This window comes from Pieris napi, chromosome 22 (genome assembly GCF_905475465.1).
Source record: "Pieris napi chromosome 22, ilPieNapi1.2, whole genome shotgun sequence".
Lineage (NCBI taxonomy): Eukaryota > Metazoa > Arthropoda > Insecta > Lepidoptera > Pieridae > Pieris > Pieris napi.
Window position 1 is genome coordinate 4,400,609 of NC_062255.1, and position 27,918 is coordinate 4,428,526.

At 32.8% G+C, this 27,918-nt stretch overlaps 1 protein-coding gene across 2 annotated transcripts; it reads left to right on the forward strand.

Moving 5' to 3' along the window:
• The first annotated feature begins 1,726 nt into the window (after nt 1-1,726).
• LOC125060993 (peroxidase-like) lies at nt 1,727-23,117 on the forward strand. 2 transcript variants are annotated; one of them, XM_047666128.1, is made up of 14 exons: nt 1,727-1,811; nt 6,260-6,374; nt 6,746-6,787; nt 7,156-7,325; nt 9,594-9,770; nt 10,977-11,170; nt 12,333-12,531; nt 13,144-13,341; nt 14,199-14,349; nt 16,706-16,882; nt 18,405-18,555; nt 19,874-20,072; nt 22,634-22,739; nt 22,940-23,117. In XM_047666128.1, exons 2-14 carry the CDS (start codon nt 6,262-6,264, stop codon nt 23,004-23,006), a joined length of 1,944 nt encoding a protein of 647 aa, XP_047522084.1. In that variant the 5' UTR covers nt 1,727-1,811; nt 6,260-6,261; the 3' UTR covers nt 23,007-23,117. The 2 variants fall into 2 exon arrangements, with proteins under 2 accessions (XP_047522084.1, XP_047522085.1); XM_047666129.1 differs by lacking the exon at nt 6,746-6,787.
• The last annotated feature ends 4,801 nt before the right edge of the window (nt 23,118-27,918 follow it).

Genomic DNA, 27,918 nt, shown 5'->3' on the forward strand with positions numbered 1-27,918 from the left:
TTTAATTCAGTCTCATCTGGTTCATCTCCTTGTATAAGGTGTTCTCGTTGTTATATTAGTTCACTAAGTTTTCAATTCGCAGAATTACAATGAATATTTTTAAAGGTATTGTATTTTGCAAGGAAACTAGGGATCCCGCATTTATTGTACAGGGATTCTGGTGTACGTTTACTACGACTAATTTAGTTAAGAGATTCCAAAAATAATTTTAATTTCTTGTCCCTACGGAAAAAAAAAAGCCAACATCACGAGGTGTTTCCAGGCGGTCACCCATCCAAGTACTGACCTCGCCCGGCGTTGCTTAAATTTGGTGATCGGACGAGAACCGGTGTATTACAATAGCAAATAGCAAAAAAGTGTCGTGACAACTTTTCGTAAGAATTTTTTCCGTCTAGCCCCCTTTCACAACGCGCGATAAGGAACTTCGTTCCAATAATAAAAATAAAAATAAAAATCCAATGCCAGAAAGCTCGCAAGTGCATTGTCAGCCTCTTAAGGATTGATCCCCTTTTATCTTGAGGGACGCTAGCTTGCATTGGTTAAAACCTGAGACTTTTATACAATTCATTAAAATATGACGATTCGCGTATAACTTGGCCAGATTTTGCGTATGGTAATTTCGCGTATTCCTTCTGAATGAATGCAAGGAGACAACTCTATGTATAGCAACTAGCTTAATTAGCCGTTTAACAGCAATGCCGCTTTACTAAACAGCACCGTTTAACAAGCGGCCTGAATGATATTCAGTAATTTGATACACCTAGGCAAATATGAAAGAACTTTGATTGGTGACTCAAACTCAACTCAAACTCAAAATAACTTTATTCATATAGGTAACCAAGTACACTTATAAACGTCAACAGAAAAGATGTTAAATTGATTCTATATTTGCATTTCCAACGAGTTCGCAAGTCAAGAGCGTAGAGCGGGCAAGAAACTCTTTGCCACTCTTTTTAATCGCTCGACGCTTTATACTTGCCAAACTGTCAATTTGGCGTCGCTCATGATTTTCAGATAGTAATATGGTACATTTTAATTATATTAAGTAAAGATTTTTTTATGTCAGATGTTTTATGGCGTAAGCCAGCCAGTTTAAGAAGTATTGTAACAAATGCTACGGCTGAAAATCACTCAGGCCGCTTGTTAAACCGCGCTGTTTGGTAAAGAGGCTAGGCCGTTGATTGAACGGCTAACTAAGCTAGTTGGCTGCGACATATATATATATATTATGGTGCTTGTTATGTTTGTAGAGGTGTAATTGTTGTCTATATAGAAATTTCGTAATTTCATTTGTCATTATGTTTACGTATCGTTATTTCGTAATTCCACTTGCACGTGGATCAACCTCTGACACTAAATGTTTAAACTGTATCTAAAACTTCCATTCTACGCAATTTCTAGGAAACTCAGCACTAAAAGCTCTTGCGCTTGCTACCGTGAAACTGGGTTAGTGTCAGATATCCGACCCATCAGAGACAATTATTATAATTTTCATTGGTCCCATCATAGTATGAAAATAAATAACCTTTAGCCAAAGTACCAAACATAAGGAAACATTTCAATTTAAATTAAAAAAGTCAAAATTCACTATCTATGTTTGATACTAGTCATTTATCATGTTTTTAATCACCAAATTTGGGGCATTTGTGAACGATCTTTATAATGTTATTGGCCTAAGATTATTATCAATCATAGATAACTATATCGCATAAGTAATTATAGGAAATTTTAATTAATGTTGTACTGACATAGCAGGTGTCAAACTCAGACGACAGACTGCAAAGTTCATAAGCCTATGTAGTTTTATAGCGGTGAGTTATATAACTTCTAACATAGAAAAATTTATATTTGAAATAATGTGTAGACGTATATAAAAAAAATACAATGTCATTACCGGTTTGCTCCAAAATCCATCAATTTTATTTGTATGTCCTTTCCGGTTTCTTTTTTAAACAACCACTTCTTTGTTTGCGCTATAATTTTTTGGAGCCACCAATCGTCATATTTACATACCGTATAACCAAAAGAGCGAACCCATGTGCACAATTATATTGAAAAAATATTCTTAAATTACAAAATAATCGGATGTTATGTGGATAATATAAGTTTACAAGGCATATATATAAGGTAAAAGTTCAACTTTTTCTTCATTTATTTAACACCTACTTATATAACTCTAAGATTATATAATCTCATACGGGTTACGGGCGGCCTGATCGAGTAGCGCTTTTCAGGCAACCATTATTCTATTCACTCTTTCTATTAAAAAAATGAATGAGAATCATAAACAGAAATATAAACTTAATCTTTAGGTATATACAAAATAGGTAATATAATGTAGCAGGACTTAATTTTGTAACATCAAAGAACAAATTACCTTATTGTAATAAGGTAACTTGATTTTTTTAATGAAATTTTTCTTCTTAATGTAAATAAATCCCATTTAGTTTTTACTAATAAATAAAGAAATAAATAACCATTAAATAGAACGAAAAATCAATCAAGGTTTTGTTTTAAGAATATACTATATAGCAAAAAAAAATTATAACTTAATTACTTATTAAGCTTAGCTTATTTTATAGACGAAGTAAGGTGCCTGGTGGGAATACACAGAAATCTTGTACAGTAATGCAATCAGAACCCAATAAAATCATAGACAAGAAGGCGACCGTATGGCAATAAAAATGCCACCACTAATTCAGTAAATCGTTTCTATATTAAATTATGATTCTTAACCAATTACAATTTATTTTTATCGTAGTTTATAAATCACAAATTAATTTTATATAAAAATAAACAGATATAAGTATTAAAAAAAAATATTGGGTTTATAATTAACGAAAGATTACAAAAAAAAAACATTAATAATAAGTAATGATATAACCTACCTTACCGTTACCTATATTTCTTTATCTTAATGATGATACAAAAAAAGATTTTACTGGCTAGTGACAAGAACGCGCCATTACTATGGCATTTTCCAAATGTTGCTTTATCTGTGGCAGCGCTCTCTTTAAAATAGGAGCCGGGTGTTAGGTTTTGGCGGTTTTTTTTTAATAAAAAAAAATGATTCTATTAAGAAAAGAGTTGTTAGAACAAAAGTGTTTAAATCTACTTAAAAAATATATTTTATATCAAAAATTCAAAACGTTCTATTAAGAACGTTAATTAGGTATCTACGATATATATTTATTTATTCATAAGTCCTAAAACAACATGAATGCTAAAAATATTCAAGAAAATATGGCGTCACAAATTTTAAACCCATACACATCGATTGTATCAGAACATAAAAATTTCAAACTAGCGAGGAAAATATATCACAAGCAAACACAAAAGAAATAATAAAACTAAAAAGAAACTTAAATCTCATTAAGAGCGTGATACACAAAGTTACGGTAAGTATGAAGATTTTTGTAAAATATGTCAATATACTCAGTTATAATACCACAAGAGCTTCAAAATTATCGGGTAATTCCCGATAGGTTCGTTGCAAACAAATATATTTGTTTGCAGGGAACCTTGAGGGAAATGCCCGATAATTTTGAAGCTCGTGTGGTATTCGGGGGATTATTTTTCCGACCCAAATGTCGGCCAATAGAATTGCACCATGAGACGAAATGTACAGTTAACAAATAAGAATTTCATAATGAATAAAACAACTACTTAATACTTTTCTTGAAGCAACGACCAGAGAAAATTTTCACAAAAAATTATCAGTATAATACCATGTAGGTTGTACCACGTGACGTCGAATGGTGCAATTCTATTGGCCGATATTTGGGTCGGAAAAATAAATACTCATCAATATTACTAATTTAGTTGTAAGAGCGAGATAGCTATTCACTGAACCATTAAAAGTCGCAGATAAGCGAGACGTATGTTCGTTCTAGTAAGTTCTAGTAGCTCTAGGATTACAAGGAAAGGAAGGAAACCAAGGAAGGAAGGAAAGGAATCTATGATAGTAACATAACATATATATGTTAACGTAAAATTGTAAACACCGTTAGATTGTAATCTATCTCGCAAGATTATAAACTCGCCACCAAACGAATTAACAAACAAATATGGTGGCGCGGGGCATATTCCGTTCAACCAATCAGCGGGCGAGGTGCGATCCGTTTCACAATTTGACGGTTTCACTTCGATAGATTACAATCTACCGAATAATAATACGTTAAATTGTAAACAGTTCGTTGATGTTCACAATCTTTCGACAGTTTACAATCTCGCGAGATAGATTACAATGTAACGGTGTTTACAATTTTACGGTGACATATATAATATAACGTACAGTATTATATACAAACTAGGCATTGTCATAATATCGTTTTGTAAATATTGAGACATACTTATTTTAATCGGTATGAAGCTTTGTAACCCTAAGCAATATGCTATAGGGAAAATTTTAACACAGGAAGACCAAATAAAGACGTTTTATAAAGTAGGTCCAACTGGGGCAATTATTATAATAAGCAGCTAATGATTACCTACATGCATATAATCTTCTTATCTTTTGATAAATGTTTGATAGCGGCCGCTTAATTTCAAGATTGATACTATTTATAAGAAATATGTAATTTACGTATAATAAAATATCAATTAAGAACATCACCATTACGAGGCATTTATTTAATACGAGGCAATTATTATTATATGCTAGATTGAGAGTTTAGCTCTTAATTATGAAAGAAAATTTAATTTCAAAAATCTTGTGCAGTTAAATTTTACTAGTTTATTTTACTGTTTTAAATTTGTCCAATGAAGTATATATTTATAATTAAACCCTTAAGCTATATACATAATAATACTCATTTATTCTTTAAAGAGTAAAAGCCTACAACCGGCTCCATCTCTCTCTATCTTGACCATTATTCTACCAATACCAACTTGAGAGAGTGAAGTATATAAATATATATAAAATAAAATAATATAAAATATAGTTGGGGCAACTTTGTTCCTTTGCACACTATTGGAATTGTAATTACAGTCAATATCTATTAAGGAACTACTCATATATGGTCGTAAAAACCAATAGTCGTAACAGCCGATTACGTTGTAATTAAGTACTTATATATAATGTTTCATGTTAAGAATAGCAAGGCAAAACAGCTTCTTACAAGTAGGTACTTTGTAAAATAAAACAGTTGGGTATTAGAAAGAGTGGCGGATATAAATAATTCTGATCGTTCGGCGCCTTTGTTAAATTAAGTTATTTAATTTTTGACGTTCATAAATGCATAATAAGACAGCTAAGGGTCGATTCGACCAAACTTCAATTTATACACGAGTAACTATACCAAGAATAATCTATTCCATGATTTTAATCTCGAGTAAATCCATAGTCGTTTGTCCACGTAATCGATAGTATAATTGTGCTAGGAATTACAATACGCGAATAGCAAGAGAATGGTGAACGAAAATAAAACTCGGCAAATAAATGTTGTTCTACAACGGGAAAGTGTAAGAGCATACATCATGTCAACTCGATTTTGCCGTATTATAGTGTGAAAAAGTAGCTTTTAAAAGGTGTCAAACGACAACAAAAAGTTTTTATTTCTTGTTTGTTTGAGGCTTTCGTCTAAAAAGGAACTTCTGTTCTCAGCCCAGTTGAATTTCATTCTAATATTATAGAAAATAAAAAATCTAAGAACAAATAAATAAATAATAAATTGTTTAAACGTTTCATTATACAATGCTAGACTATTAATTTAGTGCGTTGCGTTGACTTGAAATTAAAACACAGAATACATATTTGTGAAATGACAGAAATCAGCTGATTGGACTGACTGACGCCATTAAATTATTCTAGGAATAGCTGTTATTCCGTGCGAAACGGCGGTATAGTAGCAATTCCCGCATAAGCCCACTATTCTTAGAATTTGTAGTTGGTAAAACGTAAAATTGATTTACTCTCGATTAACTGACGATTTATTCTAAGATTAAGATTTACTCTTGTTTGGTCGAATCGACCCTAAGACCATTACTGCGAGTTGGATAATATTACGGAATTTTATTCATTCCTAATTTTACAAAAATAACTAGTATTTTTCCTAGTCCTCCTCCATAGTAACCAGTCATCAAAAAACAGTACAAATGATGATCTTTGTATATAATGAATAATAAGTAAGTATATAATTATTAATCATTCGTTATATACAAATATTAGTTTTTGCATAATAAACGTGACTAAATTCACAGATTTTTATTAAACATCTGTTACAGTTCACTGGTAATACAAGAAACATTTTATTTTCAGAGATGAATAAGGTGCTAGCTTTTATTGTTATCTGTGCGTGTGTGGGAGTGGATTATGTATTGACATACGCGGAGTACAGTGATCCTTCTAAAGAATTGCCTGTCATTGGACTAGGGTAAGATAAAAGTATTTTTATATTTAGGCAATTCGATATATTTCAATTTATAACGTTATTTAACTTGGACTAGTTTATAATCAGATTACCTTTTTATCATCACAGAAAGTAATTATTATTAATTCAAATAAAGGGCGCCATTACGTGGATTCTTTTGTTATTGTCATAGTAACTAATGTTACATGTACCTACTCTCGGAAATTAAGTTGAATGTAACAAAAACATAAGAGAAGTGAAAAAGAGTCATAAGGTCATTAGTTGTAACGGTGTCAACGTTACTCTACTTTTTAATGTTATTATTTAGATGTGTTGGTTTTCATTGCAGCTCCAATTCTGTGAATCGTTTAAAATGTTATATCTTGTCTTTTCAGAGAAATTAAATGTAAATATAGTGGGCTTGGAAGTCTGAGCAGGTAATTTTCTTTATTTTATATTATTAAGCAGATACAACTAATTAAATATTAAATATAATGATACTAAAGTCAATAAATGACTACAAATAATGGCGACTACTTACTTACGATAGTCTAGTCTACTGATTTTGTTTTGTTATAATAGTTATAGTAGTAGTTATAGTATCTTAAAAACTAAATATACATATTATGTTACTAGTTATCGATAAAAGGGTGTAGCATACCCATAAAGCTCGGCACACCTCTAAACCCCCAGAGTTGCAGGTGTTCATGAGCAGTTAGATTTAGATTAAAAGTGACCCACCTGCTTTCATCCTATCTTAGCCAGTCAAAGAGATGTTCCATTTCAAATGCTATCATATTTTCAGCACACGATCCGTAAGGCAAGTGAGATCAGAGTCATGCGCAGTGCCACCCACCGAATGCCCTAGCTCCAAGTACAGATCGTACGATGGAAGCTGTAATAACTTAGATAATCCAGGTTGGGGCATGCCAGACACGCCTTACGCAAAACTTCTGCGAATTAACTACGCTGACGGTAAGCACCAATTGCTTCTTAAACGCACCCTGCGCTGGTACTCTTTGAATAGCTCGACGGCTCATTGGTCTAGTGGTTAGTACCCCTGACTGCGAATCCATGGGTCCCGGGTTCGATCCCCGGCTGAGACAAACATCGATGTGATGAGCATTTGGTGTTGTGCTTAGGTCTTGGGTGTATAAATATGTATTTATATGTCTATCTATCTATAATATGTATGTATATCCGTTGCCTAGTACCTATAACACAAGCTTCACCAGCTTAGCATGGGACTAGGTCAATTGGTGTGAATTGTCCAATCATATAGGTATATAATAGCGGTTGCGATCTTGACCTTGATTTTGAGGGTGACCTTCTGTACCGCGGGATCCTAAAGCGATCCGATGATGCCAATATTGCAAAATCAGCGCTACGTATCTGGTAGACACCCTTCTTTTTCTGATACTCATACACTAGGTTACTTGGCGGAACTTCCAGCACTATGATCGTTTAATTAATACCCTACAGTTAAGTTTGACATCATTAAGGATTTGTCTATTTTGTCAATTACCATATAATATAGTGTTTATAGTGTAGTTGTATAATGAATTTCGACGTTTCGGTGGACGAAGAATTTGTGACCAATTTGTGTCCGATCGTCACGTAAATTTATAAAAATAAATAAATCGCGCTTATTAACTACAATTATTTAAAAAAAATACAGAAATGAAGTAAAACTATTTACAATTGAATTACACGTCAAATTGATCCTTCGATACTTGATAGTTCGGTATGTTTGAACCCGGTTCTAAATAAAGAATCGTTATTGTATAAAAATAATAATAGCTTTTTTCTTTTCACAATAATATTTTCATTAAATTGTTTACAATATTCTTAACCTACATCGTAATTATAAAGAACACAGGGCCCATTTAAAATTTATTTTAGTTTTCTAAGATATATAATGTATTCATATTTAATTAGTAACAATATAAAAAATATTTTTGAAGTAATACTTCTTTAGGCGCGTTATGAAAAATTGATGAGAGTGAAATTTTACGATGCGCGCGCACCGTGACACAAAATTAACAGAATGAAGTTGCCCACGGAAGATGCTACGGCATTGGAAATAATTTAAAAACATCATTCAAATTATTTTAGAATTTATGTTACACTTAATGTAAGAGAATAATAATAAATATTTATTTAATTTTTCAAATGTAAACTGAACTTTACTGACTATAATGACTCTTTTTCCAGTCTTTGATTATTTAATTGTAATTAATTATTTGCATCCAATCAAAAACTATTTTTAATAATGCCAAAGAAGTATAACTTCTTACGCGCGTACATAAGTACACGCACCCTTTTTTTAGTCATTGCGAACGAATAGTGCAAACGAATAGTTTAACTATAGTTTGTAACTCTGCGTATGCTAGAGAATGAACGAAATAACATCGTTTCATTCGTATCCTTAAATAGGCCTACACTGCTTTTATGAACACATGAAAATAATATTATTGGATATACCGAAAAATTATCATGTACTTGATATAAGAAATTTCTTCGTATCAATAAAATACCGTTCAAAACGTTTGATAGACAAATGCAATTACGCGAAATAAATCATCGGGCTACATAACAACCGAAATTGTCTCTTTGACAGTCGGCAATGGTTCATTCGCAGTTTCCGATACAATTCAATTACTAACATTGAAATTCACCTAAATTCTTATCGTCAATGTGATAAATGAATGAAGGATATGGTGTTATTATATCGCTGTTATACTCAGAATGTCTTTTTGATAATAATAATATTCACGTATTTAGGACCGAGAAATAGTTTCGGTAAGACTATAAACAAGGACAGAACTCCTTGAACGCTATTTTCTATTATATGTCGTATGAATATAAAAGAAATCATTTTTTTTTTCAAACAGACTGATATTATATATATATATGAAAAATGTTTACTATTTACCAACCTTAATTATAATAAAAATAACATAAAGGCAATTTTTGCCGTGTGGAATCAGCTACCCACTGAAGTATTTCGACTAAACAATTCGACTTAGGGTCCCTCAAGAAAAGAGCGTACCATTTCTTAAAAGGCCGGCAACGCACATGCGAGCCTCCTGGCAATGTTAACGTCCATGGGCGGCGGTATCACTTAACATCAGGTGAGCCAGTTTGCCTCCTGCTATATAAAAAAAAACTAAATAGAGAGACCTTTTCTAGGCCCACGAACCCCTTTTCTTAACATGAATTATTGGAGGAAATTCTTCACAGGTATAAGTAAACTGCCAGTATCTATCGATGGCGATGATTTACCCAACGTTCGTGAAATCAGTACAGCAGCTTTCCCGGACAAGCTTGTCGAGGATCCCAAATGGAATTTAAACGCTCAGCAGTGGGGCCAATTTGTCGCACACGATATGTCACTAACCGCATCTGGGGTTTCAGCTGGTGAGTAAAGGCCGATTTACATTATCTTAGTGTTTAGGAGAGTGCTTTAGTACAACTTGAAAGGCAAGTTCTTTAGCGTAGCGTTTACTAAAGCAAGTAGCGTTTACATGTTTCAACTAAAGTACTATCCTAAAGCACCCTCCTAAACACTAAGATAATGTAAATCGGCCTTAAATCAAAGTATACGCTTTAGCTATAATTATTTAAGTTATTTATGAGTACTAAGTTGCCTTAAAATATTAGACAATGGCCCTAACTAGCGATCTCTTCCACGCAACCCTATTAAGGAAAAAAAAAATACTGAAACTAAAGTATAAGAAATACGTAGTTAGGGGCCATCCATAAAGTACGTCACACGAATTTTAGGACTTTTGAACCCCTCCCACCGTCCTTGTCACAGGTTGTCACATTTTTATAACCCCCCCTCCTGATGTGACGTCACACATTTTTTAATTTATGTATGTATTTAAAAATAATCGTTGTAATAACAACTTTAAACAATTCGCGTAAGGTTGATTTTGCAATAATATATGCATGTAACTTATAGAAAGAGACAGAAATAGTGTTTCGGGTGTTTCTAGCGTTACTTTTATTCGAGACTGTGCATCTTGGGTTTTTTGTATATCAATGGTTTTAGTATTTAAAATTTTAACATGTGACGTCACAAAAGTATTGACCCCCCCATGCCCCTTGTCACACGATGTCACACTTCGGTGATACCCTTCCTCCCCATTAACGTGTGACGTACTTTATGGATGGTCCGTTAGCAAAAAAATGCAAAATGTCAAAATCAGAAATAAAAAATAAACTATAAAGGCACATTATATCTAATGTTAAATTCCAAAAAAAGTTGAAGTGTGAACTTTTCTTAAAAACCAATACCAACTTCTTAATATTTTTTTTTTAATTTTGCCTTCTAACCTATTTTTTAAATAATTTAGAATCTCGCGCTTAGATTAGGTATCTCATGTATGGAAAAATTTCTATTCATAAAATGATAAAAATTTCGAACGATTATTATAATAATGATAATTGATATATTTACTATGAATTTCAATATTATACCTATAAAGTTGAGAGGGTCAGGTACCTTTTCTAATTGAAAAATTATGGCCAATTTTCCAAGGCAGACTAGAATACAACCGAATTATAAAGCAAAACCATGTGGCATAGCTAGTAGATACATTTTTCCTTAATAAACTTTAGATGACAAGCCAGCAGTATGTTGTTCCAATGGCCAATTTGGCCCTGATGCCACCACCAACCCCATATGTGCCCCAATTAAAGTACCAGCGAATGACTCGTTCCATGCTCCTTATGGAACCCAATGCCTTAACTTCGTCAGAACTGGATCTACAAGGGATCGGAAGTGTACACCCGAAGACTCGGCAGCTATTCCCGTATGTATAAAATTGATTTTAATATATTCCAGGTATTATTCTTACTTACATTTTAACATAGTATCTTATACTAAACCATAGTTTATTTCTACCTATTTTTTTAAATCGTCAATATAAAATCCAACCTAGTTCTTATTCATTCTTATATCTAAATTAATAAAAAAAACACTGAGTGTTTTCCTAACATAAAACAAAAAGCATTATTTTCCTTTACGTTAGTTAAAAAAAATTTGGCTATACAACGTTGGCTTTTAATAAAATACGTAAGTAGGTGAGAGACATGAATGTTTCCTCTCGATATAATTAATACTCTATAGTCCGACTGTTGCGCCCATTGACAGAAAAAAATCAAAGGCGTGATTCGATGATCCGAACGCGCGGCCTATGGATTGAGAGTCTCGCATCGGCCAACACTATTCTAAACTATAGATCACTACAATTCTTAATACCGGTTACATTATAATTTATCTCGTGTCTCCCGACGGACGTTGTCCTGTCTTATCTATAATTATGAAGTCGAATTGGTATTGGTATAAATAAAAATAAAATATGTAGCTTAAACCAGTTCGAGTATTTTTTTAAATTTATTCCTTGAACTCTGAGGAAGGTTTTGAGATAATACATGGTTGGCAAAAACAACATAAAATTTTCTTTTTAGTTTACTTTTTTTTCCGGTAAGTGAAAAGTCTTTATGTTGTAGAATAGAAAAATATTCCCTTTGTATGTAGCTACTAAAAAGGCTAAGTAAAAAATCATATAAGGCAAAACGAAGGTCGCGGGAACAGCTGGTTATTAATAAAAATAAGAAATATAGTGTTTTTTTATTGTGATGCTATACAATCTGTGTCAACAAAGCGCACATTCTGTCAATCACTAACAGTTATTTCAAACAACTGACAGTTATGAAAATTAATTTTCTCTCAAATTTTCTAATGTCTGCTCAACTTCCTTAATTTAAACATTCATATTAAGTACCTTCTCCTGTCAATCATAAACACAATATACAAAAAAAAATCGATTGTTCCGTCCGTTCACGTGTAATGCAAGGGAAAATAGACATTTATTTTTAAATATGTACATTATGTAGACGAAAGTTAAGAAAATAATAATTTTGGTGTGATATATTTTAATAATTATTGTTTATCTAATGATTAATTTTCAGGTGTCAGTAGTTACCGCTTACTTGGATCTTTCGCTTGTGTATGGTAACACTGAAAGTGAAATTCAGAAACTTCGTTCCTTCCAAGGGGGGAAAATGTTGACTGATTTTAGGGGTGGGCAGGAATGGCCTCCTCAAGAAGCCAGTCCTACAGAGGCATGTGCTGGAGCAGAGTCTGATAATGAACCTTGCTATATGACCGGTAAGTTAAGGGGAGGCATGGTAATATAGGTACCACTAGTAATGTATACACATGGTAATAAGGGCACATGTGGTAATTTTATTTTTTTAACCTCTTAAAATGTATATCACGCACACCAGTAAAATATATAACTAAAGTATTGTTTTGCTAGGTATAATATAATCTCTATATATATGAAATTCTCGTGTCACAATGTTCGTTCCCATATTCCTCGGAAACGGCTCGACCGATTTGAAATTTTTTATGCATATTCAGTAAGTCTGAGTATCGGCTACGATCTATGTTTCAAACCCGTAAGTGATAAGAGGTGTCCACCGTAAAAAAAATATTCCTTAGAAATTTTTGTTGTTTTTATTTTTTTATGATACAGCATACAAAACACATACACCCCTAATTTTCACTCTACAATTAAACCCTATATTTTATAATGTGGATATATATTTTTTTTTAATAAAAAAATGTTTCCTAGAAAAAATATACATGACAAAACAAACGTATGCCGCGTCAGCTAGTACATCTATAGAAGTAGGTATATCTAGGATGCAGGCAAAATTAGAGAAAAAATCCAATATATTTTGTGTACCGAATTAAGGTTCTTTAATATTTTTATAGGTGACAGTCGCATGAACCAAAGTCCGCATTTGGCCATCCTCCACATTCTCATGTTACGGGAACACAACCGTTTAGCAGGTGAATTGGCCGAAATCAACCCAGGCTGGAGTGATGAAAAGATCTTCCAAGAAGCAAGAAGGATAAATATTGCCCAATACCAACATCTTAACTATTATGAATATCTTCCCATATTCCTTGGTAAGTTAATCGAACACTTTTGTCCCCAATAGATACTAAAGTTAGAGCGTTCTTACAAAAAAAACTATTCAAGGTACAGTTGGATACCGTTGAAAGGTACTGGAAAGGCGAAAGATACAAAAAGCAATAAAAAAAAGTAAATTTATGAATTATATTTTATTAAACGATTTGGGGTGTCAAAAAAATGCGAAAAGTAAACCTACGATAAAAAAAAGAAGGATATCATCTTTATATATTATATAATTCTACTGTATGTGTGTATTGGCATTCTTAAACGACTGAAGCGATTTGAAGGAATTTTTTTTGTATGCGTTTGGGTGGCACCCTGGATGATATAGATTCACAAATCAACCTGGCAGATGGCGCTGCAGTCGGTATCTAAGTTATTTATCTATACAGCAAATAAACAGCTGGTATATATTATATTAATCTTCTGTGCATGTGTTCCTAATTAAACTCCTAAACGGCTGGACAGATTTTGATGAAATTTTTTGTCTGTTCAATTGGAGTAGAGAATAATTTACATTAAAACGTGTGTACAGGACAACGTCTGTCGGATCCTCTAGTTTATTACATATTTATATCCCCTCCAGAAATGCGTGAATATCTCAAAAACTACTGATCCGATTTCTATGAAACTTGAACTGTTCAGACAGATTCATGGGACAGCCATAAATGCTGATCACTTCTATATGGATAAGTTTCCAAGAAATTTCTAAACAAACATACTTATGAAGTTAACATACTTGCTTGGATCATATATCTACTTCTACCATATCACATACATACAAATTCTATTATGAAATCGGTTAATTTTTCTAAATATTTAATATATAAAAAAACTCATTACTTCATAGGCTACAACAATATGTTGAGAAACAGATTGATACACCCTGATGCTGAAGGCTATGTGAACGATTACAACTCCAATGTAGACGCATCAGTCTCTGATGAGCATGCGACGGCAGCCTTCAGGCACTTCCACACGTTGATCCGAGGATACTTACAGTAAGTATTAGTAGTATAAGTAGTATAAGTAGTATTAGTAGTATAAGTAGTATAAGTAGTATAAGTCAATTCAAATTCAAATTCAAATTCAAAAATCATTTATTCACGTAGGTAACACAATGTACACTTGTGATTCGTCATTAAAGAAATACATATTAATGCTTCTAATTTTACATTTACTGCCAGTTCTCAAATCAAGGGCGTAGAACGGAAGAGAAGAACTGGCAATAAACTCTCCGCCACTCTTTTTAATCGGCATGTTTTTTTTTTACACAACGTTTGTAAGGAGCTGCAACCATTACACCATGTTCCACAGGACATCTTAAGTAATTAATAATAATAACATAAATTAAAAAGTAGTATAAGTAGTATAAGTAGTATAATTAGTATAATTAGTATAATTAGTATTAGTAGTATAAGTAGTATTCAAAGAAAAAAGTATTCTCTTGTCACAGATTAAACACAATTTGACAGAGACAAAAGAGTACTTCAAATAATTTATTTATAAGTTATAAAACAATGTGTACGCATAAAATTATACATCAAGTTTTACACACACATCAATTGTATTAGAACATAAGCAAGCTAGCAAGGCAAAAAATTAAACAAACAACCTCAAAATAAAAAAAAGTAAAAGTAAAAAGTAAAAACTAAAACTAAATGAAAACTTCATTAAGAGCATGATTAACAAATTACAGTACTTACGTTGTAGTTGTTGTTGTCAAATACATATATCATAATGAAAGGAGTACAGCCTTGCGATTCTGTAACTCACTTTTCGAACTCTCACAGCGGTTTTCGCACTCAAATCAGTCGTGAAGCAGTCATTTTACGATTTGGCATTCTGATAAACAATAAACTACAAGCTCCCTCCTTATCTTCACGACATGGGTTACAGGGGGCGTTTTGAACTACGAGTTACGAACCCATAGTCGTTTGGGTCAGATTTCTTTACAGAATAGTATTTTTAGTAAAAAATAATAATAAATTGCTGTGATAGTTTTTCTCATAAATTAATTTCTTTGAGACAATCGTTGTATTCATTTCCGTATGACTATGAAAATGGATACTTTCAGGCCAAATTCTTGATGAATTTTAGATAAGTGAATCAAGTGTTATGACTTGACCTTATATAAATTTGTTTTACTAGTATTGAATGCCAATTCAGCGTCACACTTCGCAAAGTAAAAAAAAAATATTTTTAATAATTTCATAAGTAGCCTAAAATTATTTACTAAGCCATTTTTTCTATTTATATCTCAATAAAATCCTTTCTCAGACTTCAAAGAATAAATTTAAAAAATTACTTGCATTAGTCCAGCCGTCTTCGAGTTCGAGCTTAGCAACATATTTTGGGATTAATCTTTATTTATATAGATTAAGATCACGAACCAATATTAGAAAAAAAATATTTTTTAGCATTTTGAACAAATTTGTTTAGCATGTTTTGTATTGCTTTATTATAATACCTCAACAATAAAGTCACGGAGTTATTTTCGTCCAAATGTCTTACCATTAAAATTCTTAATTTCAATATTCAATGGAGCCTTTAGAGATTTTATCAATAATTAATTAGATCACGATATCGGTTTACGCCTACATTTTCTTTGTGGCTATAGGCAGTACAGATTAATTAACTTCACGATTTTTATATTAGAAGTAATGTTTTGTGGAATGGAATTTTCGGAATCACTCAACCGAAATTCTTCTCTTTTCTCACTAGTTAAGGGTATTATCCCTGTGTGATTAACGAATATTATAAAGATATATATCAAAAACCACTGACCCTTTTAAAAATTCTTTCACCTTTAGAATACTACATTGTTCCTGAGTAAAAAAGGCTATATTAATTCCAAAATATAAAAAATTCAGCCTCGAAAATCGGAGACAACTACTTAATTATGAATTTTATTTAAGACTTCACTAATTGCTCTGTAACTTGAAATAGCGATAGTGATTCCGAATATTTAGTTTTTGTACCGCTACGGAAATTCCGTGTTATCTTGATCTATCTATCTCGTTGTCTATTCAATAGTCACACAATGCCTGTTTCAATATGCACTTTTTTTGGGAATCAATTTTACACGAAGTTACATAGTTTATTTATTAATATTTGCTAAACTAATTATTTTTATTTTATATAGCTTATTTTTTAATAATTTGATAACACGATGTTGATACTTTAAGTAACCGGTAAGCTGAAATTTTGCTCACTAAGTGAATTTTATTCTTTGACAATAATCTTTGAACCGAAATCGGGATAGGTATCGCGCAGAGGAGCCAGTACTAGCCTAATTTTCCTCTTGTATACATTGTTTCTGTACAGCGCATTAAAATCTACATATATTTTAAACAGTTTGATGAAAGAAGACAGAAAATTAGCGGCGTACACCCGCTTGAGCGATTGGTTTGACCGTCCCATTATGTTGGAAGTTTCGAATTTCTTCGATGAACTCACTATGGGCTTCACTGCCCAACCACAATCGGCGAGTGACCAGTTCTGGGATAGCGAAACGATAAATTATCTATTCCGGTAAGTGATATACTTCTTCAGTTAAGGCCCTATCCCAGCACGAATTGCTGTGTCAGTGTCTCGGGGTGGACTGCGGTGCGCAGAGAGACGCGTCGCGTCGGCCCGTAATAACAATTAGTTATGTAAAACATTAAATTAATGTAATTTTATCATTTTTTTTTCTGAAATGGATTCATTTTATGACGAAAATGTATATGGAACATAATTTTGAAATTTACACGATATATTTAATCGCAAGCCAAGTAGCTTGCGATTAAATATATCGTGTAAATTTCAAAATTATGTTCCATATACATTTTCGTCATAAAATGAATTCAAAGTGTTAAAAATTGGCTATGTTTGGATTTTTTTTCTATCGAGCGAAGTTATTTAAATCGTGTATCGATCTTTCAAAATGGATACATAAACTACTCAACTCTACCATATATTTTTTCCATTCGCCCTACTTCAAGAAACGATGACGAAAAATGGAAAGAAACAATGTACTTTTTTGGAGTTTAGAGATAGGATAGGTCCTTAAGTTACAGAAGCAAACTTAATTCGAAGTTTTAATAGATTTCTCGTTCACGAACACCTTAAATTCGACTTATTTCAGGTTTCCTAAGTTTTCTTCTTTGTTTTAACAAAATTAATGCATTGCCAGGCTTTCAAGAACTTAAAGGTAAAAGTCGTTTACTTTTAAGTAAGTTTACCGACACAACAAAGCTCTTATTCACTTTTAATTAAGTAGTATTGTTTATTAGTTTTAATTATTATGAGCGGCCCATAGTGTATAATTTTTTAATGAAGATAAATTTATTGAAATAAGTTCGAATGGCGGCATGTGTAACTAGAATGAAGAGAAATGAGCCAGATCATTTCTTTAAATGAATACTTATTAATGTTTTACAGTAGTGAAATAAAAATAAAAACTCAAAACTAATAAAACCTATTTTAATATTTAAAAATTGTGACCACTCAACCTCTGGAGCTTTGCCTCAGATATCTGCCCTGCGATTCTGTAACTCACTTCACGAACTCACACAGCGGTTTTCGCATCGGCGGTCTCTCTCAAATCAGTCGTGAAGCAGTAATTTTATGATTTGGGATTCTGATAAACAATAAAGTACAAGCTCCCACCTCCCAAGTCATAAAATGACTGCTTCACGACTGATTTGAGAGCGACCGCCGATGCGAAAACCGCTCTGTGAGTTCGTGAAGTGAGTTACAGAATCGCAGGGCTGTAGCTGTTTCGTGATATTTTTTTAATAATGAATTAGGTGATCAGCCTTCTTGCGTGACTCACGTCATAGATTTTGGTTTTAAGTTCCTTTGCCGTCGACCGCGTGTTATTTGTACACATAGAAGGAAAGTTTATTGTTACCGTGATCGGAATACACGATCAGGGTTAGTATACGCACGTTCAAGCCACTAAGCTTATCTCCTAACTCTCAACGAATATATATTTTACCTTGAATCACGCGCTTAATATTTGCGATCTTTATCACTTCTCTTCGTGATACTGATTCTAACCTAATTCTAGACACAGCAAGGCCGTAGGAACAGACCTTCGTGCTCTGGACATCCAGCGTGGTCGTGACCATGGGTTGGGCACTTACACAGAGGCTCGTGCTATTTGTGGTCTCCCTGTTCCTAGAACCTTCGATGATATGAAGGAATACATATCAGAGGAAGTGAGTACCGAGGCTTTTTAAAATAATTATTTTTCTCTTAATTTAGTTAATTTTGTTAGTGTGTAAGAATTTAGACACTGTAAGAATACGGTAATAATAAATACATGTTTTGTGAATCATGATTTGTTAAAGCGTAATGAATATGGAGAAGATTTTTTTTTTTAATTCGCGTAATTAAACCCTGGGCCAATAGTTGCCGATTTATAATTTAATTCAATATTATTCATTAAGTTTTTTAATCTTGATTGCAAAGAGCACATTTTTAGAATAGTTTTGGCTAACTGTTAGATTTAATGAACAGAGAATATCGAATAGCCCAATATATATTCAGTTTCATCATAAACAGGAAATTAACTTTTCTACTTTTCAATATGGCCAAATCTATTTCAGTTTACATATAAAATACATTTTGATAGCATTCTATATAAAAAAAACGCTAAATCGGGAATATAAGTAGGGTCCATCTATAATTTTGTCATATTCTTGATTATTTAATTGTTTAAAGAAAAACGCTTTTTACCGGATTAAAGTTATGTATTATTATAAATTTACAACTATTTGACATAATTTTAAATTTATCCGACGTTTCGCGTGCTTTACAGCGTGCGTGGTCACCGTGACCACGCACGCATAAATCTAAAATTATGTCAAATAGTTGTAAATTTATAATAATACATAACTTTAATCCGGTAAAAAGCGTTTTTCTTTAAATGTGTAATAAGAGTTATGTTAATCAAAGACAATACTATATTTAATTGTTGTTGTATACTTGTTTTATATCCTTATCGGCCAAATTGCCGGCTCTTGTCATTTCATTGAATCGCTATATAATTTACTAGCGACCCGTCCCGGCTTTGTACGGGTGCAATGCTAATACTAAATACACTGTAGAAAAACTGTGAACGTTGTATATAAAAACATAGCGCCCGCTCCGGTTTCACACGGGTATAAAATTTATAGCCTATGTCACTGAATGAAAATATGATTGAAATCGATCCAGTAGTGCTGATTTATTCATTACTGCCCGTGGACTGCCGTTAAATTTGGATAAATTTCGCCTGCGTTTGCAATGTAAGCGGAAAAAATGTAATTATTGACGACATCACCTTAGAAACCTCAAAAATAACAGTATTTCTCCACTGTTAATGGATGTTATTATACATATAAACCTTCCTCTTTAATCACTCTATCTATTTAAAAAAACCGAATCAAAATCCGTTGCGTAGTTTTAAAGATTTAAGCATACATAGGGATATAGGGACAGGGAAAGTGAGTTTGTTTTATACTATGTACCTAGTGATTAACGTTTTCTTTCCAGAATGTGGAGGTTTTAGCCGTTCTTTACAAGGATGTAAGGGATATCGATCTCGTGGTAGGAGGTTCGCTCGAAAACAACGTTCCTGGTACAGAGGCTGGGCCGACATATCTATGTCTGCTTACGGAACAGTTTTACAGGACTAGAGTGGGTGACAGGTACTTCTATGAGAACGGGGACTCGGAAATCGCTTTCACTCCAAGTAAGTAATTATAACAATTTTTTTTTTCCTTTATGGCTCTGGCACGGTTTGTGCATTAGCCAGCGTCAAGTAGGTATAAGATTTTTATAAGTCGCTGTTTTAATTATTTACAGTTTGCTAATAATAAAAAACGAAGGAAACGAAGCGACATAACATAGATGATTGAAAACGCATTAAATTTACAACAAAATCAGTATAGTTACATAAGGGGAAAAATAAATCAAAATTATAGTTTAATGTTATTATTTACAATAAATATACTTATAATACTATATACAAGGGAATTTAAATCTCGAAGAAGGAAAGAAATATTGGTAGGAAGGGGAACAGAGAGAGATACTAAAGAAGTATATAAGGAAGAATGGTCATATTTAGGACAAGAAAAGAAAACATGATTCAGGTCAGAATAGCTCTCGCCACACTCACAGGCGGTACTAGTTACGATACCAAGTTTGTACAAATGAACTGGAATATAACTATTTACTTATCAATTTCTACCTTTCGCCCGCGTCTATTTCGCGTATTTTAACAAGATTTTTACGATTTTCAACGAATTGTACAACTTTACTTTCAACAATACCATGAAAATATTAACTTAGGTACTGCCATAATTTATTTAAGGTCTGGGCCAGATTTCTATAAATATTTCGTGATCACTTGTGTTTTTATAATAGGCTAGTGGCTACTTGGGTCTAAGGTCGGTTTCCTCACGATGTTTTTCACACGGTTCACCGAGCGAGTGTTTAATGCACACATAGATAGAAAGTCCATTGGTGCACAGCTGGGGCTCTAACTTACGACCTCAGGGATGCGATTCGCACGCTGAAGCCAATAAGCCAACTATAAACTATTTACTACACAGCTTTAAGGTTCTTATTTATGGGTTCTTCTATACGAAATTCTAGTTCTTAACGAATCTTATATATTGTCCATACTGAAGTAAAAATTGCGCTATTCCTGAATACTGAAGAAATAAAAAAAAATCTTTATTATACACAATATACAGGATATTTAGGATAATACTAAAAATGATATTAATTGCTATTGTGTTTTTTGAAGTTATACTTCTTTAGGCGCGTTATGAAAAATTGATGAGACTGAAATTTTACGATGCGCGCGCACCGTGACACAAAATTGACAGAATGAAGTTGCCCACGGAAGATGCTACGGCATTGGACATAATTTAAAAACAACATTGCAATAATAATAGAATTTATGTTACACTTAATGTAAGAGAATAATAATAAATATTTATTTTAAACTTTATTGACTATAATGACTCCTTTTCCAGTCTGATCATTTAATTGTAATTAATTATTTGTATGCAATCAAAAACTATTTTTAATAATGCCAAAGAAGTATAACTTCTTATGCGCGTACATAAGTATTTTTTTTAAATAATTTAAATGACAACATGCAAATTACCGAATATGAAGCTTTCCGTCAAATGACCGAGGTTTATACGAGTATTAATAAGAAAATAAACATATGAAAACCATTTACCAAACTTTAAATGAGTTCTGAACATTTGAAACTCGCTAAGCCAGGCTTTCTAACAAAATTAAACAGACGAAAAATCAATGGTACCAAAAAGTTTTTATAACCCTTTTTTATTTGGAGAGAAATTTTTACTGTCTTCGAATCCTAACTTTATCACGAGATTTGTTTTATTACATCTGACATACGCTTTGACGTAATCTTTTTCAACAAATAAAAACATCAGTAGTTAAAACTTACATTACCATTACCAGCGCGATAATCATTACCATACATACTTTTTTTTTTTTTGTTTTACACTCAATAAAATGGTCGCTTCGAATTTAAGGGCTTGTAAATAGGAATAAGATGCATTTGACCCCATTTTTTTAATATAACGCGGCAAACGGGCAGACTCACCATATGCTAAATGATACTCTCATGATACTGAGGACACTCTCATTGGCAGAAAGCTCGCAGCTGTGACCCTAAGTGGAATTGGTTCGGAAATGCCACTTTAGATTACTCATCAATGTCTAAATCCATGTAAAAAAACTATACTAGACGAAACGAAGCGACTCCGGTGCTTATATAAACCAGTTTTGGAGCTTTGTGTAGTTTTAAGAAATAAATATTAAGAAGAACAAAAAACATATTTAAATATACATATTTTGTAAAAAAATCTACCTGTTTTTTAAAAATATAAACATCAGGTGAGCCTCCTGCCCGTTTGCCCCAGTTCTATTAAAAAAAAAGCTAGAAAAAAAATTACTTTTGCCCCAGTTCTATTAATATGTTTTTCGTCTATTTATCATTTTATTTATTGAATAAATTTTATAAAAGATATGAAATACTACTTATTAAATTAAATAAACTACTGAACTAAATTACTAAATTGAGAGTTGTCAAGAAATTTGCTTTAAATTTTTATACAATTAATACGGTTAAAGTATGATTAATCCACGTGAGACAGAAGGCTGATCACATATTTGTATATAAAACACAACACGTGTAGAAACGTGTCCCATGCCCCAACGGGGGTTATATTTAATATACCTTTATCAAATAATCTTTCGCATCGACAGGTCAACTCCAGTCTATTCGGAAAGGAGCATCAATGGCCCGCATTTTGTGTGACAACACAAACATACAGAACATGCAACAGCAAGCATTCGAATTAATAAATGATGGGTAAGTTAGATTTAAATTTAGTTGTAAAGACGTGTTTCCAATATTTAGTTTCATGTAAAAGCAGAATTTGTCTAAAAATTAAGAATTTAAAATGTAAAAAAAATGCATATACCTTACTAAAATATCTTAATACATATGTTTAATATTAATTATCAAAACCTCGAATCATTTTCCTTTCGTTATAAAAGTTTTTTTTTCAGAAACCCGCTAGTGCCTTGCAATAGTCTTCCTGCAATCGACTTAAAGTTATGGAAAGAAGAAAGTTAAGTTAAACAAATCGTCTATTTGTAAAATATAGCGACAATTAAATCTGTTAGTAGGGTCATACTTGTTACAATTTGAAATATATATTCACTTAAAATATACAGTATTAATTTATGTCTTTTATTTACTGTGCAACTCCTTGCTCCGTTCAATCCACCCTTACATAAGTTCTTTTAGTCGATAAATAGGCACCTCGTCTCCAATAGCGATAGCATCTTACCTAACATCAGGTGTATTAAATAATACAATTCCAATTCTTTCATTTGGAATCGCAATTTTGTCATAATCATGGAACCAGTTGCCCACTGAAATATATCCGAATTAGGGTCCTTCAAGAAAACAGCGTATCAATTTTTAGGTCAAGGCCGGCAACGCACTTGCGAGCCTTCTGGCAATGTCAATATTTATCGCTTAACATCAGATTTGCCTGCTATTACATAAAAAATAGTAATAAATGTGTGCATTTTGTTGTTCCTCTTCTCGCCAATAATAATTGTATTCTAAATGATAAAATTATAAATATTTTTATTGATCTATCCATTTATCGATTAACAACTCGTTTACCTATAAAGTATTGCGAACCAAACTCCAAGAGTCCAAGATAATTAAATTACTACCTCCATCCACCATAATCTACAGTACAATCAAATTACTGTGGGTCATCGTTAAAACTACAATTTCGTTTGATTAAAACAGTAGTAGACAATAACTATTATTTTCTATTGATATTTCCGTCTGGTCAAGGAATAAAACGCTTTAAATTATTGTAATAATAATCGAGTAAGCAATACAAAACAGTATGGTCGTAGATCTACGCATTTGTCTCCTTGTGACCTTAACATGACCTCGGGATTCAGAAAGAAACGCTTAATAGTGATGGTGTATTGATAGCAAGGTGCAATTAAATTGGATATGGCGCAGCCAACTGACTTAATTAGCCGTTCAATTCACAGCCTAGCCTTTTAACTAAATAGCGCCGTTTAACTAGCGGCCTGAAAGATATTTGGTCAAACAGCTAGGTAAGGGTCCCCGCACATGGGCCACCGGCCACAACCACAAAACGCCGCCACTGGCATATTTCCTGTAATTTTCATACATTTTATGGACTCGCCGCACACGGTTGGCGCCGGTGGCGGCCACACGCTACAAATCGTCGCAGCTTGCTTCTTGTGGCTCGCACCGGCCACTAAACGCCGACACAAAAAGCCGCCACACGCCACTCGCGCGATTCCGCGCCCCTCTCTCCCTTACCTCAGTTAACCTGAAGTCGGTAACGCACGCACGTAGTCTGTGTTTCATATAGGTAGATAAATATGGATATAGAATTATTTATATCAGAGATACAATCCCGTCCTGCGATTTGGGATTCAAAAAGTGATAGTTTTAGTAATAGAGGAGAAAAAGTGAAGGCCTGGGAAGAAATCTCGTGTTACTGGCCAGCCTGTATTTTGTATATTTTCGAGTCCCACTATTTTCAAAGTGTGACGAAAATTGAAACCATCCTTTTTGTGAATAAAGTTGTGCAAAATGCAACAAGATTTGACAATTTCTTCTGAGAAATGAACAGAAGTGTTTAATAGGCGATGTAATATTCTCCATTTGTTTGCTAGTACGTACACTCAATGCAACGTCTGGCACGGCTTAACCTATAATTGAAAACTTTTTTGTCTAAGTCCAAATATTTTCCAGAATATGGCCTCATCATATTTTCACTGAGGCCAAATGCTTCATCATGTATAGTTCAATGGTTGTCGATTACCGACCTGTCGTGGTGAGGGGATATTTAATGTCTTTCTGTGTATCCAATAACTATGGTTTCGCCTTCTACGACGACGTCTTTATATCAAAAGTAGCGCAATTAAACCTTCTTCGTCAGAGTCCATTATGATACTGCAGGCAAGGGTTAAAAAAAGTAGCAGCCACCGACCGCAAGTGTCGACCACCGACCACAAGTGGCTGTCGCGCGCTTCAGCTACCTTTGTAGCCGCTTCTAGCTTCTCGTGGCGGCGTTTGTGGCTGTGGCGTGTGGCCCGTGTGCGGCGACAGTAAATGACTTGGATGGATGACGTTTTATTACTTGCCTAGCCGTTCGCGGTTCGTTCCGATTTCAATCTAGTAAAATATTATTAAATGAAAATCAATGTATGCATTCATACTATCAGTATCACTTAATTTCTAGTATATACCAAATTACATACGAAGAACATCCAGACCGAAATCGGAAAGAGATCGAACTGTGAACGGCTTTAAAGAGATGGATCTAGCCTAATCAATACGAAAAGCACCACTAAACTAGCTGTAGTTTGTTTTGAGCCAAATTTCAGCAAAGCAAGCCAATTATAAAAAAAAAGCAAAACTATTCGTTATTTTTTTTTTAAAGACAATTCACACCGATTGACCTAGTCCCTTGCTAAGCTGGTGAAGCTTGTGTTATGGCTACTAGGCAACGGATATACATACATATTATAGATAGATAGACATATAAATACATATTTAAACACCCAAGACCTAAGCACAACACCAAATGCTCATCACATCGATGTTCGTCTCAGCCGGGGATCGAACCCGGGACTGATGGATTCGCAGTGAGGGGTAATAACCACTAGACCGATGAGTCGTCAAAACGAACCCTTTAGCTTATTGCTTTTACTTTTTTCGATGCTCAATGAAAATACTGTTTATTTTCATAATTAAGCCCAGGAATGAATTCTGATTACTACGCAGACAAAGTCGCGAGCCTCAAACGCAAATATAAATTTAGTTAGCGTAAGCGTGTAATTGTTTGTTTGCGAGTTTTATTACTTACGATAGGCTTGGAAAGCCTTTTAATTACTCCCACTTAAGTGTTTCAAAGTAGTTAATGTATTGGTTTGTGAGTAAGTATTTCAAATTAATAGTTTTGAATATTCTATATATTTTAGAGGTACATTTATGAACATGTGGTATTCAGCTTTTGTGCTTTGAACATTTGTTATTGGAAAAGTTTGTGTTTCGTAAATGTTATTAAATTGGATATTCTGAGATAAGTTATTCCAACAGGAATAATACCAAATAACTAATAATATTTTTACGAAGTGTGCGTATTCACATTAGGTTGAAGCTTGATGATTTGCTACGTATTAGATCACTATACAAATCTATTAATACGTATAAAAATATAATATTAGGTTCTTACATATGAAATTGGCGTATTTCGTACTGGCCACTTTAATCACGATGTTCTCCTCTTTGGTAAGGAATTCCAAATTCAAATTTGTACAGCTATTTACTCATGTATTTGTGCTTCGATGACCGTCATTCATTTGTTTTTTTCTTCTGTTTTTTTAATGAACTACCTATGAGATGGCAAAAGTGCATAGAAAACAATAGTTCATACTTTGATTAATTAAATATATTATATTTAAAAATATTCGACTTTTTGTTCCTCCCATAAAAAACGCCAATTTCATATGTAAGGACCTAATTTTACTCTTAAGTAAACTGGTTATACAATTCTACATTCCATCTATAGATATTCCTATTAGTAAGAGAGCTTGAATGACACATTAATATCGTTGTACTAAATTTAAATACTTTTGCAATTTGGTCCCAAGTTAACTTAATAAGCACCATTAAAAGTACTAAAACTTCTTTAATTAATTCCTTTTAGTATTGTTTTACCTTACCATTATACGGGCGAAGGATGTGAGAATTCAATTAGATTCTCAGGATCTTTTGAACATAATTAAAGGACTTATCTTGAAAGATGTTCCCGTCCACACAAGTGTATTAAGTAATTTCCGCTCGCAGTACCGTAATCCTTATCATCCAGAAGATGGCATGGTTGATGAACACACAAAGGAAGTTTTTAGTAGAAAAATTAATAAATCCAAAAATGATGTCTTGGAACAAAAAATTGATGAAGAAAATAACATATTTTTGAATGACCCGAATAAAATAAGTGAAGATGAATTGGAAGAACATAGTTTTGAAATTAATACTACACGTGCTAATGTTGAAAGTAATAAGATTCCGCTTTGAAGACTTAATTTGGGCAATTTATAAAATAATTATTTATGTTAGGTGTATCATTACCATGAGTTTAATAAAGTAATAAACGTGAAATACAGCCTTAAATATTTGTGAAATTTTAGCTTCTAGATAACGCGCCAAACTTTGATTATTTAATATTTTTTGTTAATTATCAAAGTATTTTACGAACACGTTATCGTTTAGTACATCGCCAATATAAACTACATTTAGCTATAATAAATAAAACATTTTTAAATCACAAATGCATAGTATAAATACCTACAAATTCCAAGAATTTTTTGAAGTTATACTTCTTTAGGCGCGTTATGAAAAATTGATGAGAGTGAAATTTTACGATGCGCGCGCACCGTGACACAAAATTATCAGTATGAAGTTGCCCACTAACGAATTCTTTTTAAACCAGCCGGGCGCCGAGCGTGCGCGAGCGAGATGGGAATAAGACAATCTACAAGTAAAAAGAAATAGAATATGCGTGAAGTTAGCAGCTATGCCAAGAATTTTGAATGACCATAATGACCTTTGTAGTACCTTTTAAACAAATAAAGGAGTTTTAATTATTTTTTCAAAGAAATTTAGCAATGCTTTTTCACAAAGACCTATTGTTACTTAGTTAAAAGGTTATGAAACATACCTAGTTATTAAATTGAATGAATAATATAATAAAATAATAATTATTATTATTATTAATATTAATTAATAATTGAATAATAAACTAAATATTAAATATTATTAAATTATTAACGTTAAATATTTATTATTAATTATTTAATATTTAAAAAAAATTAAGAAAGCCAAAGAAGTATAACTTCTTACGCGCGTACAAAGGTACACGCACCCTTTTTTTATATAAGAATTGATGAGAACTTCTTGTAAAATTAAAATA